The sequence below is a fragment of the Labeo rohita genome, chromosome 9 (genome assembly GCF_022985175.1).
Source record: "Labeo rohita strain BAU-BD-2019 chromosome 9, IGBB_LRoh.1.0, whole genome shotgun sequence".
Taxonomy (NCBI): Eukaryota; Metazoa; Chordata; class Actinopteri; order Cypriniformes; family Cyprinidae; genus Labeo; species Labeo rohita.
The window spans coordinates 13899370-13921522 of NC_066877.1; the positions used below are offsets into that span (position 1 = coordinate 13899370).

Consider the following 22153-nt stretch of genomic DNA (forward strand, 5'->3'; position numbering starts at 1 on the left):
AGTAGATTAATTAGTAGCACTGACTAGTTCATCTAGATGTCAGGACACCCTAATTGTTCAGGCAACCTACCAATGATTTGTTCTTGAAAATACGTGCATTTGCACATCCATATCATGCAGAGGGAAGCCCACAGCACCGTTCTGAAGTGACTTTTGTTTATTTATTGTTCTCTGTTCAGTGCTATGAGGCACTTTGAGTATTTCCAGCTGGCACAGAAAGAAAATGCTGCAAACGCTCCCAACTGACTGACTGATTCCACCTCAATTCCTGCTGCTTTTCCCGCTTTACCAGGATTCTGCTGGGATTAAACTTTTAATAGATGAGAAGATGCCAAGCGCAATTGGGAAATCACACGAATTTGGTTCTGTGCAGTCCACCAGGAATGCACGTAAGCCCTTGACATGTTACAGAAGACCTAGAAACAAAAGAATAAAGAGTTAGGAAAGAATTGAAAGATGGAGTTTAACAAGAATGAGTGGAATGAAAGTCATAACATAGCTAGCTGCTTATACCTTGAGCTGCTTGTAGCTCAAGGAATTAAAGGGATAGTTCAGTCAAAAATGAAAATTCTGTCTTTTATTACGCGTTCCAAACTTGTAAGACCTTCATTCATCTTCGGAACATGATTTAAGATATTTTTGATGAAATCCGAGAGCTGTCTGATCCTGCATAGACAGCAACGGAATTGACACATGCATTGTGGTACTCTCAAAAAACGTGTCGAAGACTGACACAGAAGAGAAGAAATTGTTGAATAAAGTTATTTTTGTTTTCTTTGTGCACAAAGTGTTCTTATAGCTTCATAACATTAAGGTTGAACCACTGGTGTCACACTGACTATTTTAACTATGTCCTTACTGCCTTTCTGGGCATTGAATGTGGTAGTTATGTTGCTGTCTATGCAGGGTCGACCCTTGCCGCACTACTCTGAGAGTGCCGTGGCCCATGAGTCTCTGCAGCATTAAAATGGTGCAAGAGTCTGTGTGTGTCTGAGAAACAGGGATCACTCCTCTCCCTCGGCATCGCCGCTACAGCCATTCATCAAAGTGCTGTGACTCAGTAAATATTCATCAGCCACTTACAGTGACTGACAGCAAGCACAGCACACAGCAAACACCAAATTACAAACAGAGCAGAGATAGGAAGAGCGCAGGAGGAAGGCAGAGATTTGGTGAGAAAGGAGACGCGCTGATGGAAATAAGCTGTTGAAATGTCTGTGCAGTTATTCATTAAGAGATCATGAGAGACAGACAGACACTAGTGTGCCCTTGAGAGCTGAATGTACGTGACTCGGGTGCCGATGTGTTATTTGGACCTGAGCACCTGTATGTGGACTGTGATTGTATGTGTGTGTGAGAATTACAGTGTGAAAAGCCCACGTGACGGCAAGTGGCCTTCACGCTTTCTCTCAAAGTGCTACTCTAAAAAATAAATTATTCAATCAAGACTATACATTTTCAGTCACATTTTTTGGAGTCTAAAAATTTGCCCTTATGACACACATGCAGTAAAATTTCTTATGTTGAGTACATATCCATTTGTTGTATTATTTACAGTTTTATTTTCTTAATTTTGAGTTTTATTTTAGACAAATTTAAGAGCTAAGTCATAAAATATCTGGTCATGGAGAAGTAATCTTGTAACGCTTAGTTTGAGATTGTTATTGAATGTCTTAGCGACTTAACTTTTCAAAGTACTATGTCCTTAAGTGTGGGTCAGAGTCCTGCAGTGTGGCTGTTCTGACAGCTGTTTAGTAAAGAACCAAGAAGACTGCTTTTGCCCAGCCACATCTGGCTCCAGGCTTTAGGGCGCTATCAGGACTTAGGACAGCAGACTGGCTGTCAACTAGTAACTTAAAATGGACGGTCTACACTATAGTCATAAAAATATTAGTTATGATGTATACATTACAGTCTAACCTAAAACGACCATTGATGTTCTACTCTCTGCCTTTGCTTTTACCCAAGACGCCTCTTGGTTTTTTTTTTGTACAATCTAACAAGCAACAGTCAAAGACAGAAAAAAAACAAAGTGTCCACCCCATTAAAAAAAAAAAAAAAACTCACAAACCAGCTAATGAAGAGTTGTGGTCATTATTTCTGTGCTTGTCTGTATTTTTTCTTTTTTTTTTTTTTCTTTGTTATTTGCTCTGCAGCTGAGTGATTATTAGTTTCTTTCTTTCTTTTTCTTTCTTTCTTTCTTTCTTTCTTTACTATATATCTACTTTTGTTCTAAAGTTTGGGGTCAACAAGACTTTTTCTTAGCAAGGATTTATTAAATTGATCAAACGTGACTTTGTTTTAACTTTTACATTGTTGCAAATTGTTTATTTCATAGGGCTGGGTAAAAAAATATAGACTTCTCAATTTTAATTGATTCTCATTTTTACAAAACACCATTGATTCTTAAATCCCAAGAATTGATTAGTCTAGCCTGTTTTCAGGTAAAGAACGCAACATTATAGCTCACCTCCCATTCAATAAATCGCAATAAGCTTTGTGCTTTGTTACTTTTGAGATGAAACAAAGTCGCAGATTTCAAATTCTGTCCATATTATTATATTATTAAACACTAAATGCCATTTTTGTGCTGTTTAATGTGGAGTGACAGATCGATGTACGCCTCAGTCCAAGAGAAGCGCTATCACATGAACTGATCATCTCCACCGCTTTAATATCAGTTGCAGAATTAGAGCATCAGTGAGTGTTTGAACCTTCTGTAATAGTTGCATATGAGTACCTCAGTTGTCCTCAATGTGAAAAGATGGATCTCAAAACCATAGTCATTGTTGGAAAGGGTTCAAATACACAAAAATAATCAAAAATCAAAGAATTTATGAGACTTGAAGTTTTTTTTTTCTGAAGAACAGCAGGCAGTTTAACTATTCAGGACAAACAAGGCACTCATGAAATACCATTACTAAAAAAAAAAAAATAAATAAACAGCTGTAGTTCATTCAGGTAACAACACAATATTAAAAATCAAGCTGATGTAAACTTTTGAACAGGGTCATTTTTATAAATTTAGCTATTATTTTCTCTTGTGGACTACATGTATGTGTCAAATATCTTATTTAGGTCAGTACTAAATAAAAAAATAACTTGCATTTGGTAAAATAATTAACATTTTGCAGATTCTTCATGGTATATGTAAACTTTTGACTTCAACTGTAATTGTGACTTTTTTTTTTTTTATAGATGAGTTGAGATTTTTTTTTCCTTGAGAAAATACCTGATATGTTTTTTTAAAAAATATTCTAAATCAAATCTGAAATTTAATCGAATTGCAAGCTTGTGAATCAAAACTGAAGTGTGTTGTCTGTAGTGTTAATGTTTCTGTGCATTATGCACTGCAATTTAAAGGTTTGAACTGATGATTATTCAAACCCTTATTCTTATGTATAAGCAGTCACTATTGCAAGCACTGCTAATAATAAGCTTTAGCATTTTACTGCATCACGGCAGAATTCGTAATGTAACTGTAGACCATGAGCTGTTCATTAGCTTTAATGGTGACCGTGATACTTGATGAGGCAAACACGATTTCATTTCTTCACTAACACGCTTAATTGGGGTGAGGACCTAAACATGATTTTCAGTGAACTTTTCCTTTAATATCTGCGTGACATTTCACGGTTACGTCTTGGCAAATTGAGGCCGGTAGTATTAAGCAATGTAATTTTAGAATCACAACCGAAAATTAAAATGGGATTAATACAAGAGGAAAGAATCCTCAGGAAACCGCCCAATTCAGATATGTGATTTGTTTTCATTTCCAATAAACCAGTCTTCAAAAGAATTCCTCAACCACATCAAATTCACAGAACACACTCTCAAGCTTTCCAGTATTGCTCTCTCTCAATATTTACAGAATCCCGCTACTACTTTCCACTAGCCAAGATCCGCAGAGCCTGTTGTTTCATTTGCAGAAGCCACATTTCCAGTCACACTCCAGTGGGTTTGCAATCTGAGCCTGCATGGATAAGTAATGGCTAAGACTTTATGAAATAAAAGTAAATGCAGAAATGATGGAAAAACTCAGGCAAAAGCTTCCCGCAAATGTACACGCCTCCAGACAACACGTTGTCCTGTCCACACACATGAGCTCAAGTGGGCCATTCTGGTGATTGAAGGTGATCACTTTTGACAGCGCAGCGTTTTATCTGGACAAAATATACAGTATGTTTCGTGTTCTGCTTCAGATGCTTTCTCCTTGTGCCGCTCAGATTTCTCGGGGGGGAGGAAATGCAGAAATAAGTTTGTGACCTTAAAAAGTTCATCTAATATCCGCAGCGTTAACTGCACTGGAGCTTGAAATTAATGTTGGATTTTCATTTCAAGAGCATCAGCAAAGTTAAGTGTCTTGGGGAAAAGGCAAGTTGTCCGTCTGAAATAGTCGGCAATACGTAACATGCGTGTCGTAATGTGATAAAGAACCTCAGACTCCGAAGGCAGCTGCTGGCAAGAGTTTGTGTATGAAAACAGGCTTTTAAGAAATCATAATGAGCTTTAGAAACAACCAAGCAAATATTTCATCATCACTACAGTGCTTATTTTTTGGTGAAAATTGAGCAGTAAATTAAATGAAAGCACATTTAGAAATAAAACCTTTCCTTCGGATGCCATTTTTATTTGTTCCACCAAAAGGATGTTGTGTAAACGCTGAATTCAGATGTGTCTTTTTACCCTTTTACCTCTGTGTACTCCCTTGAAGGCAGCATTTTCAGCAATAGTTTCATCATGCACTGATTCACAAGGAGTGTGATGACTTGACCCTGCAAAACGCTGAAACCTTACATTTATGGTTTGTCATATCAGACGCGTCTAATCACTGCGGCTGTGTTCACCAGCTAAACAACTGACTGTTATCTAGGGTTCAGCATTGCATTTGGCCTCATGACTCATTTGTGAAAATTGCATTGGAAATGTTGTTTTTTTCTTTCTTAATGCGCACGGTCTCGATGCACTTTATGGAGTACAAATTGGCCATCATAAAACATTCCTTGAGAGAGATGCTGCATACAGAATAGAGCAATGAGGCAATTAGGTTTTATAGTGTTTAGTTCAAACCCACATAGTACGTGCTTTACAGATGCTTAGGTTAAAATTGGAAGTGTTTGATTTGTGGATTTTAATTGTAGGTCTTTCCAGAGGTCTGATCTCACACAAGAGCCCTCGTTTGTACTGTTGTGATGTAATTGCCCGAAGCAGAAGCAGTTAAAAAGTGCTTTAAATAATCAGGTTAGGCAATGTTACAATCTTTAAAAACAATAGTTCTGTATAGTTTTGCCTGTTTATGAGATTTTTTGTTTTTTTCAAGGACGCAATAAATTGAGCAAAAGTGGTGGTAAAGGCATTTGTAATGTTGCAAAAGATTTCTACTTAAGATAAATGTTGTTCTTCTGAAATGTTAGCTCATCTCAGAATATTGACAATTATATGATTTTCATACATTGCCATTTAAAAGTTTGTTATCAGTAAGATTTTAATTTTTTAAGGGCTTTTCTGCTCATCCAGGCAGTGTTTAAAATATAGAAAATACTGTATTATTGTGAAATATTATTTCAATTTAAAATAGTGTTTTTCTATTTTAATATACTTTAATAAAAAAAAAAATATATATATATATATATATATATGTATATGTGTTGATTTGTAATCAATGTTGGAAATGGTTGTGGTGCTTAACATGTATGTATATTTTTTTCAGGATTTTTTTTTAATAAAAAAGGGGGAAAAAAAGAACAGCATTTACTTAAAATGGAAATCTTTTGTCAATATACACTACTGTTCAAAGTTTGGGGGTAAATACATTTTTTGAGAGAAATTAATACTTTTATTCAGCAAGGACGTGTTAAATTGATCAAAAGTGATAGTAAAGACTTATCTGTTAGAAAAGATTTTTGTGTTGAATAAATGCTGTTCTGTTTAATTTTCTTTTTATCAGAGAATCCTGTAAAAAGTATCATAGGTTCCAAAAAAAAAAAAAAAAAACCCAAACAAAAAAAAACCTGTTTCCAACATTAATAATAAATCAGCATATTAGAATAATTTCTGAAAGATCATGTGACACTGAAGACTGGAGTAATGGTGCTGAAAATTCCGCTTTTTTGAACTTTGAGGACCGTAAGAGACATCTAACATTGAAAATCTTCCTGATCCCAAACTTTTGATCAGGAGTGTATACACTAGGGTTGTCAGTCAACTCAAATTTGAAATCTAATGATATGTCTGATTAATTGCTAAATAAATGTGACTGTAAAAATACCCACAAAAGGTTATTTAAAGCTATTTTTGTGTTAAATGAGAAAGTACCAAGTAGACATTACAAATTGTAGCTTTAGAAGCAAATATTTTATTTGATTCAACATAAAATGTATTACACATAAACATTTAGGCTGCAACAGTCTAACGTAAACTATGGAACATAATATAAGAAACATCTCAGTATATTTTGTTTATATAATGAAAGTCATGGTAACCAAAACAGCTTTGTTACCAACAGTCTTCAAAATACTTTCATGTTCCACAAAAGAAAGTTTTGAAACTACATGAGGGTGAGTAAATGATGACAGAATTAAGTGTTTTTTGGGTGAACCTTTAATGTCTTTATTTTTTTATTTTTTTTATTTTTTTTATTTTTAGATTAGATTCGTTCAAACAGCTGATTCATTCAGGAATTACATAAATCTTTATGAATGGGCATTTGAATCATTGATTCACACGATTTGTTCAAAACGCGGATTCATTCCGAAACGACACCACTGTGTTGCTCAGAGACGCACAACAATTTTGCTATGGCTTCAAAAGTAATATGTTCTCTGCAAAATTGAGCAAAAACACAATATCAACAACTTATTTACTGAACTATTGTATAAAATCACATTTGAGCTTGTGATAGATCGGGACAAAATCAGCATTCGTGTATTGTTCTTGCTGTGATTTTGTGTGATATGTGATATATATAAGTATGAGACACAACCCATACAGGGGCATTTTTTGCACCAATATCTTAAATGTTAGGGCATAACTGCATCATATTTTATCAACAGTCAACTGTATGAAATATAAGATGATGTACAGGTTTATTTTTTCATAACTAATTAAGTTAACACGTTAAACTGACAGCCCTAGTATATACAAGATAAAAACCTCTTGCTTTTCTGTCTGTATGGTTGAATGTCTCTTTTTCATTACTCTCTCTTTTCTTTTTACTGTTCTTTCACACACACTTAGCCAGGGCAGTTTGTTGATGAGCACAGCAGATGTTGCAGTCAGGGTCCAGGGAGAATCAGTGGCAGCAGAAATGGTGGGCACTATTAAACTATTAGATATGGAGAGAGTTTGACTCTCTCCTCCACTCCGTTCCCTTGATAAACCCCTGAGACAAGACAAACAGAGGGAGAAAGCCTTCTGACTCATGCCTTTGGCTTGGAGATGCAGCAAAGTAAAGATCCTCCTCCTTTTTTGTATATACCCGCAGTCACAAACACACGCCTGCATTTAACTAAATAAACCTCTCAACCACTAAAAACCTCTTTGCTGGTTTGCTTTCAAGATGAGGCAGTGGAATCTGAATCTGAAGAATGAAATCATCACACCGTCTTCCACGTGTGCGTTCATATTAGAACAGCTCGCAATCTGTCGCCAAATGAAACTGGCATGGATGACACAAAGTGAGGGAGCGCGGGATGGAGCGATGGCTTGTAGGAAGCAGAGAGCGGAGCGTGGACTGATTGCCATTGGAATTCCCCAAGTAACTTTATTGAGTCCAATTTGATTTTCACCAGGAAAGTCTGGCATGCAGAATGCCAGCCTTGTGTACATGCCAATCAAGATTCATTCAGTATGATGAAGCCTGATTTCCAGTCCAGGAGAAAGCCAGGGAGTGTAGATTTTACTCAAGATGGACAGTGTATTTATGGGAATGGAAATGAGGCAGAAGTTTTTTGTATTTTATCTTATTTTATTTAATTTTCAAAGTGAAGTCACAGATGAGATTCATCTTTAGTGATGCTGCAATATTTGAAGAGACTTACTTTGCAAAAACACTGAAAATGAAAAGGAAATGGAAAGGGTGATAAAGAGGAAAGCAGTAAAGATGTTATGGTCTTAAATGACGTAAGAGAAATGGGACTCAAGTCTTATAAAAAGAGGACTGACTGAAAGCAAAAGTGTTTATGTGGTGTGTGAAGGGCTGGGGCCATTTAGGGTGCCTCCGGACAAACTGAAGCAGCGGTCTGGACAGATTAAAAGAGCTATGAGGCTGAGGCTGATGGGTATTTTTAGAGTGATTTGGAGTTCCTGACAATAATGGTGATGGTAACACTGTGGTTCTACCGATTGAGAGAGACAGAGAAATGCCACACAGCATTTCTCAACAGTTTTCCACTCTTGAGATTATTTTAAAAACAGTATTCTTCAAACATGATCTTGAACTTTAAAAAGGGTTACCTAACAGGGGTTTGTTATAGTTTTGCAGGGGCTCCCCAAGTTGGTTTGTGAAAAAATGTAAATGTTATAAAATCAGAAATATAAAATCAATTTAAGAAAAAAATTCAGCATATCAGCTCTAGCTACCCTTCGTAGCAGTGATATCTGAATTTTTATTTGAATCAGATCTTTTTAAATGAATCAGGTGGTCCAGTTCACAAATGATTCATTTCTTGGGTTCAACTCACTCAATGATTCATTTATTGAGATTATCAATATATGGCTTAAATTTCAGTCTTTTATCTCATACTTAGCATCATAATTATACAGCAGTTTGGTTGTCTCATAATGTTTTTAATAAAAATCTCTTTTTCTCACCAAGGCTGCATTTATCGCAAAAGCTGAATTTTACCATTTTTGTTGAAAGCAGTTGTGCTGCTTAATATTTTTGTAAAAACCTTGATCTTTTTTTTCAGGATTAAAGCTCAAAATAACAGCAGATTTTTGAAGAAAAAGAAAAAATATATAAAATGTAAATCTTTTATAACATTATAAATGTTCACTTATGATCAATTTAATGCATCCTTGCTGAATAAAATGAATTCCCTAATTTAAAAAAAACCACATACTTGACCCCCAAACTTTTTACTGAACAATAAGCTGGGTTTCCATCCAAAATTGCGAATTTAAAATATGTGCAAAATCAGAATATCGCATAAAACATTTGCAAATAAGCACCGTTTTCTTCCGAGTCAAAGTCAAAATCGTCACTTCCTGATAAACTGGCACTAAATATCACTAAGAAAAGTAGAAGCAGCGACTAAGGCCATGTCCACACTACGTTTTTTTTGTTTGAAAACGCATCTTTTTCTCTACGTTTTGGCCTTTCATCCACACTGAGACAGCGTTTTTATCAAGGAAAACTCAGCTTTTTGAAAATGTTCTCCTTGGTGGATAAATTTGAAAACGCTGTTTTCACATTGTAGTGTGAACTGGAAAATGGAGGCTTTTGAAAACGATGACGCATGTTTAGTCAAGTGACGCATTTATGATTATACTGGTAATTGTGCTTGCTGTGTGCTATTCACTTTCACACTGTTGCTAAAGATATGTTACTTTGTACACTTCATATTGCAGTCCTGAAAACATGACAGAAAATTTACTCACAATTGCTGTCTTGCAGCAAAACATGAGGGCAGCTGCTTTTTTTTTAGACAAACATGAGTGAGCGTGACATGGATGCGTCAGTGAATGATGAGATATTTCCATAAATAAAATGATCCTTCCAGAAGAATTGCGTGAAAACTTAATATGTTTGTTCTGTCTGTATCATCTCAGTGAGCTTTTATGAGGTTTTACACGTGCAATAAGGCGAATTTAAAGTTTTCTGACATTTGTGGATGAGAAACTTTTGGAAAACGCTAAATGTGGACGAAGAGCGTTTTAAAACGAAAACTCAGTTTTCAAATGTATCTGGATTAATGTAGATGTAGCCTGAATATAACAATTTTCATATATAATACATTAGTTGCACCAGAGCAAGCAGCCAAAACACAATAAATGTGGTCATTGCTTTTGTGGTTGGATGCCAGCTGTTTGGGAACGCAGTAGTGTAAGACAGTTCTGGGAGGCAATTATACAGAAATATTTTGACAACAGACTTTGCTCGGGCATTTAAGAATGACCATAACATTTCAGATGCTGTGCAACAAAATTGGTCCGCTGGTTAGTCAGGTTATTCACATTAACACTTCAAAACCACCTCAAGCAAATTAAGTGTTTGTTTTTACCCCCCCTAAAATTTGTCATTTCCATCACTAATTTATGATGCATTACTTCCACATGCGCATAAAAATAGGGTGATGCAAACATAGCTATAGTGTTTCTTTTGGTTTGTTTTCCTCCTTGTCTCTAGCTTTACACTAATGCAGATGAATATTGCTTGCATCAGATGGGCCTGGTTATGTAACTTTGTTTGTTTTCTTTTTAATTACTGTGATGCTTATGTATGCAGTTAATATTCATATTCACATTCTCTCCGCAGGTAATTCCCAGATGGGGGCCACTATAGTAGACGCCCTGGATACTCTTTACATAATGGGCCTCCATGATGAGTTCAAGGATGGCCAAGAGTGGATCGAGCAAAACTTGGATTTTAGTGTGGTAAGTGGCCAAGACTTGGACATGAACACACACACACACAAGCTTACCAACAACACTTGTCTTTGTAGGTTTGGAGGCAAACCGTGTCTGTTTTTGTTTATAGACACAGTTATATCTCAGGACGCTGTTATTTCACAGTGGTAAGCTGTATACTTTGGCAGCCGGCTGACACAGCTGTATTAACAGTGGTTCGATACCCCGTAACCCCTCCGACTTCAGTCCTCAGTGTGTGTGAATCTTTCAGGTTTTGATCAGATTGTGGTGGCACTTCGTGGAAAACGTGTTGCGAGAAAGGAGTTGATGCGACACATCACCGTATCCAGGAGACAAGACTGGCGCCATGGAAACAATGTGAACCTCCGGAGCTCTGCCTCCAGAATTAGCTGGTGATGTTGAGGAAAAAAATGGCAGACAAAAGAGACGGCAGAGAATGAAGCGGGGGCCGGCGAGTGGCCCCAGGGGCCTCCGTGTCTCCTGCTCTCCTTCTCTGTCTGCATTCACATCCTGACCCATTAATGGGATTTCTCCAGTTTCTCTCCCTATCGGTTGTTTTTCCGGCCTCTCCTCCATCAGATATGGACAATCTGTATGGTCCTCTTGGCTTTATCATCTCTCTGGTGTCTGTGTGTTGTGTTATTTTTCTCCTGTCTCCCTTCTGCCACCTTTCTTCAAGCAGAGCTGGTGGACTCAAAGGGCTTGAAATCTCCTCTGCGTGTTTAGTTCATCTTTTTGGCTTTTCGAGTAGTGACCTAATTTCTGCTCTCTCCCCCTCCTCACTGTTACTTTTGGACAAGTATATCTTACAAAGCATGTGCACTCTGAAGGATGACTCACGCTTGGACCGATGGGTCTGGCCGTTGAGAGCTCAGCATGTCACAGTGGGATAGATGTGTTGGAAGGATTTTTGGAGGAGGGCAATAAACTGCAAAGCATAAGAGAGGAAGAGAAGCGTGTGCAAAACGCTGTGTTTCCACAAAAATTATCATATTTGATTTGGATGATTTTTGAAGGATCATGTGACACTGAAGACTGAAGTAATGGCTGCTGAAAATTTTTATTAAAATGTATGTTTACAGTGGAGATCAAAATTAGAGAACAATTTATAATTTCCTTAATTTCAAGGGCACGCCTTAGTGAAATTTGAAGGGCAGTTTTATAAGCATATTTCATAAATGAATTGTATTCTGAAGCAGTATAAAAAAAACGTAATACTTGAAAAAGAACTCTGATCAAAATCGAGAACACTTACAGATACCTCCAAGTTATTGGTGTTAATCTGGTACGTGGTGCTAATTTCCGTGGTGCAGGTCATATGGTAATTTAAAGTGTCCTGATATTGTTTTGGAGTTCCCTTCAACAGTTTTAAATCGGTCTAAGGTCAGAAAACATTGTAGTTTTCTCAGAATATACATTTTGAAAGAATTCATTTGAAGCAGTTCTAAATTTAAGGTCTGTAAACCCCGCCCTTCCATAAGCCTACTCTGCTCTGATTGGTCAGCTGACCAAGTCTGTTGTGATTGGTCTTTCCGTATACAATGCAAGCGAATCGCGCCCACAGTGTAAACACTTCACAAAACAATAACAGTGGATGTTAGCCGAGTGCTGACATGACTAACTGATGAAACAATACAGATTGTAAACCAAACTATATCTAAGTTTTATATTGTTTATTATTAAATGAAGTAATTAGAACAATGACGAGTCTACATGAATCGAGGAGATATTGGGTTCACAGTGAATTATCAGAACTATTTCAGTAAGACAGTAATATTGTGGTTTACCTGGAAATCTAAAGCTGTACTAGGTATACATCACATATTAGCACCAAAAACTTCATATTTTGAGCACTCTATTGAAAATGTACACATAATGTGTTAATCATACTTATAGGTTGTGATTCGGAGACGCTTGTTGGTACAAATAAAGAAGGTATGGATTTATCTTTCATGGACAAGCGTTTAGCGAATCTCACGTTGAATTCGGCAAGAGTAGAGAAGCAGTCCTTGGTTGAATGACAAGCACACAACAAAAGGTTTAAATTGTATTTCTGTGGTATTGTGGAAAATTTTAATTTTAACTCTTCAAAATTAAAATTATCGTTCAGCAATGAAAACAAAACAAACTTGCTTTCCAGTGCAGAACACAGCGTCTTCTCGACATAATGTAAACACACTAACTAGCGGAAGTGTTTGTTGTCAGGTCAGACTGTTCGTATTTTGTGGGCTGGGCAGGCAGGGATTATGCTAATGTGTTACCCAGTGATGTAGATCGGTAACAGGCAAAAGATTTGAAAATATGACGACTCATTAAGGCAGCTCAGAGCTGACTTTCTTTTGAGAAACCAAATTTTTATCATGCACTTTTTTTGATTAACAACTTTGCAGACTGTTTACTTTGAAGGATTGCTATGTTACAAACTGCAAAAAAGATATTTTTCTGAAACCCACATGACCTGCTCTTTAATTATGTGACAGACCGTATTTACCAAGATTGCAAGATGGCGGGCTGCTCTAAGGTTACTGAAACTCTGTGAAAGGAGGTTTTCCAGAAGAAGGCCAAAGGAACGACCGTTTCAATCACTGCAAAAGAAGGTCAACCAAATTTCCAAATCTGATTCTGGAATCTTGCAGGTTTACAATGACACTAATACGGAGAATCTCAGTGGGGAATTGGTTCAGCACTGCAGCTGGAATTGCTTGCCAGTTCAGTGCTGAACAGGATAAGGATCTATCTCAGGACGTTTAAGAGAAGTCGGTCTTCAGTGACCAAGACTCTCATCAGCGGAGAGAATCAAAAGACTATGCTCACCTTTGCTGAAGAGCATGTTGTGTGGAGAGAGGAAAACTGATCCAAAGTTCACTTTTAGTGATGAGAGCAATTTTAATTTATTTGGGTCTGATAGGAAGCATTTTCTTTGGCGTCAAATGGAGGAAAGACTGAGGCACAAGTGCGTAAAGAAGTCAGTGAAAAGTGGAGAAAGAAGTGTCATGGTTTGGGAGATGTTTTCTGCAGCAGGAGTTTGGCCTCTTATACCGATACATGGCAGAGTGAATGCAAAAGTTTATCAGAACCTCCTTCAGCAACATGCAGTTCTTATCTGCAAGCATTTTCCAATCAGCCTGCAATTTTCATGCAAGACAATGCCCCTGTCATACATTAAAATGGGTAAAGCAGTTCCTTGAAGCTAAAAACACTTAAAAAATTAAATGTCCATCCCAGACTCCTGATCTAAACTCAATTGAAAATCTCTGGAAAATAAATTATCTGATAATTAAATGAATAGATAATCCACAAAAAAGTAGGGAAAAAGTCACTCAGAATTATGACAGCGTAATGTGTTTTTGTCTGTACAATAAAAATCAGTGGGGTACAAACCATCTGATTGGACCCCCGTTGATTTTCATTATACATACAAAAAGTTGCTGAGACGTTTTTAAAATATGATCTATTGTGCTCCACAGAAGAAAGGAATGCATCTCTCTCTCTTTCTCTGTGTGTGTTTCTGTTGTGATGATGGATGAGGCTGCCTGCCATCAGCATTAATCGCAGCTGTTAAACCAAAAACTGAATTAATGGACCTTGGTCAGGGAACGGTCATATCTGAATTAATCTGGTGCACGTTCACTTTTGTCAAAATTAATAGACATGCTAAATGAATGCTAAGTGGAAGGGGTTGGTTAAAGCATGTTCTTGTCTTATCAAATTAGTGTAAAGCCTAGTCGATATAAGATGCTTTAGCAGCGCTATGTTCAGAAACTGGAAAACCTGCTTATATTTCATAAGCAGTATACAAAAACAGGTGCTGTTTTTAGGTGCTGTGGATTATGGGATTGTAACAGGGCTAAAACAGGATTTCGGGAGCTTGTACAACCATACCATAGAACTTCACTGTGTTTAGGTTTGTTTTTCTGCATTGGTTCGAATTAGTTTCTTTGCTATACGAGACTTGAAGGTGCGGTGCGTGTGTCTGTGTGTGATTAGCTGCTGTTAGCGGTGTGATCTTTGTGTGAGTGGAAAACTGCTTCATGGTAATTTTCTCTAAATAAAGGTTGAAGCTGACAAGATGGATGTTGATGATACAAACACGCACGCACTCTGCTCCAGCATTCATTTTGGTCTCACTGAGAGATTATTGTATCAGCTTTGATGTAGATTTCAAGTTCATTTGGGAGCTCTGCATGGCTGTTATGTAGATATTTCATGCACATTAATAAAGCTGCTTAAATGTTTGTTTGAATTATATATAGCGCCACGGTTATGCTCTGAATGTAAAAATCACTTTCATTTTCTCCAGAATTTTTAACAGCACTGTTCTCTACAATCTCAAACTGATTATATATTTGAATATTTTACAATAAACTTCAAATATGTCGTATTTTGTACTTTCTTGTGCTGGTTTGGTTTAGACTCTTTATTAAAAATCTTATACAATCTCTAAAAGCAAGAAAAACACCCTGAAAAGTAGGCGGTCGCTATTCTCTTCTAACTCTTTCTCTGTTTCTACAGAACACAGAAGTATCTGTCTTTGAGGTCAACATCCGCTTTATTGGAGGGCTTCTGGCTGCATACTACCTCTCCGGACAGGAGGTATGTCATCATCGCTTATTGATTTTTGCAAGTTAGTGTGTTTCTTCTCTGTCTGTGTTGTTCTAGTTATTTCAGATGATGGAAGTTTGCCACATAGATGAAGATCTAAACAGAGAGAGTTTATCTTAGGGCAGTGCTGTTGGCTCAGAGAACAGCTTTTTCAGGGGAAATAAATGTCCCTCTCTCAAGCCCATGTTAATTAACGCTTCCCTTCTGTCTTATCTGCCCATGGACATTAATGGAGAAGGGCACAAATAGTCTCTCGCTCTCTTTTCCCTCATCATTGGGCAGCGTATCTCTGCCACTGCATATCACCGTGTTCTCCTCCTTTTAGTCTGAAGGTGAAAATGCAAAGGAATTAAACTGCAGCCATGCGGCACGACCTCATCGCCGCTCCACACACTTCATTAGATGAGTTTAGATACTGGACGTGGAACTCGCCACACTTGCATACAAAGTCATCACGCTCGTCTGTCCCCTGTTTGCCTGCCTCTGTGTCCCCAGTGACCTTTTGTTCTGTCAGTAGAGTGTTTTGACACGCCGAGGCGTCAGGCCTCAGTCCCCAGTGCGGTCACGTTGTGTTCATCTGAGTGTTTATGCATATGCACCGTCACAGACATGCAGTACAGCGTGCGCTGATTGTTTGAGGCAGAGTGTCCAAATTAGTATTGCTTGTACTGCCACTGGCAAACATGGAGGAAGGTGATTCGATTAAATTAATTGTTTCAAGATTCATTAAATAACATCTGGATTAACTGTGCATTTATATCTTGTAATTACATCTAGTTGCCAAAAAGGCCTCTGGTATGCTGTGGAAGGCTATATCCAAAATGTGCCCAAATTTGGGCAACATTTACAGAGATCTGAATCAAAACAAGTGCTGATGTAGTCTCAGCCTCAGATGTCACGCCACGAACAGGTGGCTGAACGTCTGATGCGTATGACACACAAAATTGGAAATGCTTCAGGGGGTTTCGAAGTTGTCATCAGATTGGTTGAAGTATTTAGTATGAATGTGTACATCACATACTTTAACGTTCTGCCTGAAAACACAGATTCTGTGATGCCAGACCCCTCATGGAGCAAGAAAGCTGTTGTGTTTACAACTGTGACAATGAGCGCTTATCGTGATCAACTAAATGCTCAATTTTCAAAAGCATGTAAAGTTTGCAACATACAGTCCAAAAAATACATCAAAGAGTTTTACACATTGGTCTGTTATTGTGGTAACATTTCCACACCCCTAACAATGGCGTGGCACAAAACAAAACGTGATTGTTTTTTTGTTTTTTTTAACCTGTCAGTCATATGGTGTCTTGGGTGGTGCTTGGCTATTCAAAGCGGCCGAGATTCCCAGACCTTCTGCCGTCAGTCTGAAAGTTTGGCTACACGAGACTAGAATTGATGTTATTATGAAAGACAAAATGGTTTTGTTTTGTTTTTTGAGTCTCACTTTTTTTTTTTTGCAAAGATGCAAAAAAAAATTACATTTCTTTTTGTCATCTTTGAAACACAGTTGCTCTAACTTTAAACTTTAAAAACAGTAGTAATTTAGTAATCTTTTAAAATATAAATAATTTTTCTCATAACAATGAATATAACTGTTCAAGATACACTTCTGTTCAAAAGTCTGGGATTGCTAAGATTTTTCATGTTTTTTTTTTTTTTTTTTTTTTTTTAAAGTAATCTCTTCTGCTCATCAAGGCTGCATTTATTTGATCAAAAATACAAAAAAAAACAGTAATATTGTGAAATATTATTATAATTTAAAATAACTGTTTTGTATTTTATTATACTTTAAAATATGATTTATTTTTGTGATGCAAAGCTGAATTTTCAGCTTCATTACTCCAGTCTTCAGTGTCACAAAAATAATTCTAATTTGCTGATTTATTATTATAAGTGTTTGAAATCAGGATATTCAGGATTCTTTGATGAATAAAAAGTTTGAAAGTACCGCATTTATTTTAAATAGACGTCTTTTCTTAACTCTCACTTTCGATCAATTTAACACATACTTGCTGAATAAAAGTATTAATTTGTATTAAAAAAGAAAGAAAAAAAATACTGACCCAAAACGTTTGAACAGTATATTGTATATTGTTAAAAAATATTTCTATTTTGAATAAATTCTGTTCTCTTTTATTCTTAAAAGAATCCTGAAAAAAGTATCACAGGTTCCAAAAAAAATGCAGTACAACTGCTTTTTAACATTGATAATAAATCAGCATTATAGAATGATTTCTGAAGGATCATGTGACACTGAAGACTGGAGGTAACGACTGAAGAAAATTCAGCTTTGCATCACAGAAATAATTTGTATTATAAAGTATATTCAAATAAAAATACATTATTTTAAATGTAATAATTTTCGAATAAAACGTTTTTTTTTCTGTATTTTTGCTCAAATAAATGCAACATAAGACACTTCTTTAATAAAAAGACACTTCTTAAAATATATATATATATATATATACACTTTCAGCTGTCACTCACACCACTGAATTATTATAAGCACTAATAATTTAAATTACACTGTTAAATGTAAACTTTGGCAACCTCAAAATGAATATCCATAAATTCACTTGTCACATTTAAAATATTAATATTAGTTTTTGGTATTTTGTTGTTAAATTAATAGAACAGTGTAGCATTTTAATATTGGCCATTTGTTAGTTATCGGTAAAACAAAAAATGATCTGGTTACAACCTTTTACTTTGGAGCCTTAATTCCTTACAGCAGTTTGAGTCACTTTTTCATATTGATGCACATACACTTCTGGTAGATACAGTAACTTCAGAACTAAAGAACTGAAGCACCTTTCCCCATTGATGTTTATTCAAAAGCCTTCTCAAAAGTGGCCATGAGCAAAGATGACAGATTTGAAATTGCTTTTTTTCAGGGGATCATGCCACCACCAAGCCGTTGCCATTTGAGATGTATATAGGGATACTAATGAAAAACTTTCTCCAGGTATATGCTCTATATCTCCTTGGTGCAGACAGAGTTCCTCTATACATGTCGCCTGTATGCAGGGGAGGCAGCTTAGAACAGAGGGTAAAGGCACCGACTGAATGCAGAGTGATATAGATTGAAAAGCCATTCCTCTTTAATAAGAGATTTTTGATTGGGCGTGATGAAGAAAGCCACTGGGAGTGGAGGGGAATAAAAAAGGGTCCGGAGTAGAAAAAGTTGTGTACCGGACTGATGTGCAGCTGTTTTTTCTGGAAAAGAGTATGTGATCTGAAGAAGTCCATACTTTTATCAGCTGTGGAGGTTATCTCTCCTGTGCAAGACCACATCCTCCATTTCTTCTCTCTCCTGTCAGCCGGCTCTAGCAGAGCCCGTGTGCAGTGATGGATGATATTTACTCTGCTGTCCCTCTGTCCTCTCTTACACTGTCTTTTGGTCCTCTTGCCTTTTCTTTTATCCTTTCCTTTCATCTCTCTTTCTAAGTCTTCCTCCCTTGTTCTTTAAATCCTCTCACCCCTGCATCTCTTGACAGTGTTGTTTTATGATGGCAGTGAAAAGATCTAAAGCAGCAAGGGTCCAGGGTTTGGTATATGTTGTTTGGGAAGCCAAAAGCCAAAGCCTGCTGCTTCATCGACAGCCATTCAAAAGTAGTTTTAGGACAGTTGAATTTAACTCAGGCATGCGACTCTTGTTACGTTTTTGCTAAACTTAAAGGGGTCATCGGATGCTAAGTTCACTTTTTCATGTTGTTTGAACATTAATGTGTGTTGGCAGTGTATGTACAAATCTACCCTATAATGATAAAAATCCATGCAGTGGTTTTTAATTAATCTGTAAAAATAATTTCCCCTTTTCAAATCGAGCCATTCTCAGATGCCTGTCGGTGTGCCGTCACAACAGTTGATTGACATGAGCGTCTTACCTCAGACCAGCTGTCACAGTCCAGTAACTTTCCTTGTTTCGATGCCAAAGCAGGGATGTAAGTTAGACAAGAATATCTCCGATTGAGCGACTGAGGTGTCTATGTTCGCGCGAATCATTCATGATCCAGCTTCACTTACAGCAGAGGTGTGTATAAGCGTTTTTTTATGAATCTTTGCGATCGCCTTTCCTTATAATGTGGTAGTTAGGAAGTTTAGCGGCTAAATGCAGCTAAATGCGGCTAAAGTAAACAAGATCGTCATTCCACAGATAGAAGAGAGGGGCGGGGCGAGCAGAGCTCATTTGCATTTAAAGGAACAACCCCTTAGAATGAGATGATTTTTGCAGAGCTCATTTTGACAAGGTAAAAAGGGTGTTGTTTTACAAAACCATTGAGAATTTTTAATCAAAGTATATTTGAGACTTTTCATTAAGACCCTAAAGAATCATATCTACTTGTGGAAAATGGGCATCCGATGACCCCTTTAAAGGGGACCTATTATGCAAAAATCCCTTTTATAGGGTGTTTGAACACAGTAGTGTGTGAAAACAACCAGCCTTTAATGGTAAAAATCCACCCACAAACTTTTTTATAATCCCAGTAAATCTTAAACCGTTTTTCTGAACATGCCATTCCAGATTTCTCCCTATGTACACATCATTGTAGGGAAAAAGTTACGCCCATTTGTGACGATCTCGGCTCTGTTAGCATAGACAGCCCTGAGTGAGAAGCAGCAGTCCGCCATTACTGTTTTCTCACTGTAGCTGCTGGAGATATACAATATCAGCACCAAAGGGGCATTACAGTTGTCATATTTTGGGATGCACCAACAAACATAGGAGTCTTCATAGACTCCCTCCATCTTCTAAAGACTGTGGTTAAATTTCATTATCGATATCTTGGAAAAAATTAGTGAAATTGCCTATATGTTTAGGGATCAATACCAGCGATTCAAACAAAGTATGTATCACACATTTACTTTCCAAATTGCCTGTCTGGCACTGTAAAACTACTAGAGCTACTGTTGCTAAAGCTACCATTGCCTCTGCCTGTTTTCACTGATGCTGCCTTCACGTGGTACCAGAATGATTATAAATAGGAATGTGGTAGTTGAAAATTGCATATGACAGCAATGTGAAGTCGACCACTTGAATTTGTAAACTCATAATCACGTAAGTTTGTTATGGCACATGATGGCACCATGAGAACAGCTATTTTCTCATTTTTATCGCGTTGTGCTCCCTGTCGGTATAAATGCACATTTATAATGCACAGTACAGTCAGACTTTTAACCAATTCTGGTTCAAACATGTAAGGTTAAACACCGCTACTGAGAGTTTCTGACATTTTCAGTGCTTTTTTTCTTCACCTAAAAATGAAAATTGCCATAAATTACTCATTTTCATGTTGTTCCAAACCCGTGAGACCTTCGTTCATCTTCGAAACAAAATTAGATATTTTTAATGAAATTTGAGAGCTTTCTGACCCTGCATAGACAGCAACGCAACTAACACATTCAAAGCACAGAAATATTGTGAGGACATTGTTAAAATAGTCCAGTCTTTGTAAACATGGAGACTGAGGAACACTCATCAGGATACTGATACGGAAGAGAAGAAATTGTTGAGTGAAGTCATGATTTTTGTTTTCTGCACAGAAAGTGTTCTTGTAGCTTCATAACATTACAGTTGAAGCACTGATGTCACATGGACTGTTTTAACGATGTCCTTACTACCTTTCTGGCCTTTGAATGTGTCAGTTGTGTTGCTGTCTATGCTAGGTCAAAAAGATCTTGGATTTCATAAAAAAAATCTTAATTTGTGTTCCAAGGATGAACGAAGGTCTTACGGGTTTGGAACGACATGAGAGTTTTTCACAGGATTTTCATTTTTGGGTGAACTAACTATTTATTACATGTGATTCCTTGCACAATACTATGTTATGACCTCAAAATAAATGTAGTATAGTGTAGGATTTGTAAACCAGTACATTTTGACAATTGGTTTGTGTAGTGTTAATAGTAGTACCAGTATCTGCGAGCAACACTGAAATCTGCTATCCCAATAGCTAATACTACACTCTAATGAACAAACCCAGCAAGTTGGTTGTTTTGACCCAGTGGTTGGGTTAAATATTTAACCCAGCCTTCTGGGTAGTTTTATTTAACTCAACTATTGCTTAAAAATTACTATAGGGCTGGCTTAAAATTAACACAAAAAAAATGTAAAATAAAAATCAGACACATAAATATCAGAAGCATCAGCAATAATCAAAAGATGAACATTTATTTATAAACAATTTAAAAATGTTTATTTTAACTTATTCATAAATGTTTATTTATTTAACATATTAATAAATGTTAATTTCCAACCTATTTTGGGTTCATTTTAAGCAAGAAATATACTCATTCTTAAGCAATACTGGACTTCAATAAAACTACCCAGAAGGCTGGGTTAAACATTTCACCCAATTAATGGGTTTGTTCATATTTCACCCAGCGCTGGGATGTTTTAACCCAGCATTTTTTTTGTGTAACTGATGGCTTTCTGTTGGCCCTTTCTCAAACAGCATCCTCCAAGTCCATGCTTTCGTAATGTAATGACAATTTGATGCATTAGGGGAGAGTAAGATGTAAAGTGTTGGGTTAAGTTGGAGATAATGTGAATGAAAAGAGTTTAATAAAGCAGTCCACTCAGCCACCTGTCTTCATTTAGAGAGATGATGACTGATGAAGGGAAGCGCTGTGTACTTACCTTTGTTTTCTCTCTCTCTCTCTCTCTCTTTTTGTATTTTGGCGGTGTTTTATTTTATTTTTTCTTATACACCCATATTTTGTCCTAAAATAATGGGCTTTCACATAGTTTTAGTGCACTTTTATCTAATAATAATTTATTAGTAGTAGTAGTAGTAGTAGGTAAATCATTTGTATTGTTTGTATTTTTTGATATTTTATTTTTTGATTATATTGTATAGTTTACCATTCAATATTTGACATTTTATGTGTGGACTAGCAAACAGGAGCACTTGTTCCACTCTTGGGTCATAAAAAGTGACTGGCTCAATAACTGTTTTGA

At 36.6% G+C, this 22153-nt stretch overlaps 1 protein-coding gene across 1 annotated transcript in view; it reads left to right on the forward strand.

Moving 5' to 3' along the window:
• man1a2 (mannosidase, alpha, class 1A, member 2) overlaps positions 1-22153 on the forward strand; it is a 119130-nt gene that overhangs the window by 71043 nt on the left and 25934 nt on the right. The window contains exons 5-6 of the mRNA XM_051118751.1: positions 10478-10596; positions 15103-15183. Of these exons, the coding sequence (XP_050974708.1) occupies positions 10478-10596; positions 15103-15183 (200 nt within the window). The remainder of the gene's footprint in view (positions 1-10477; positions 10597-15102; positions 15184-22153) is intronic.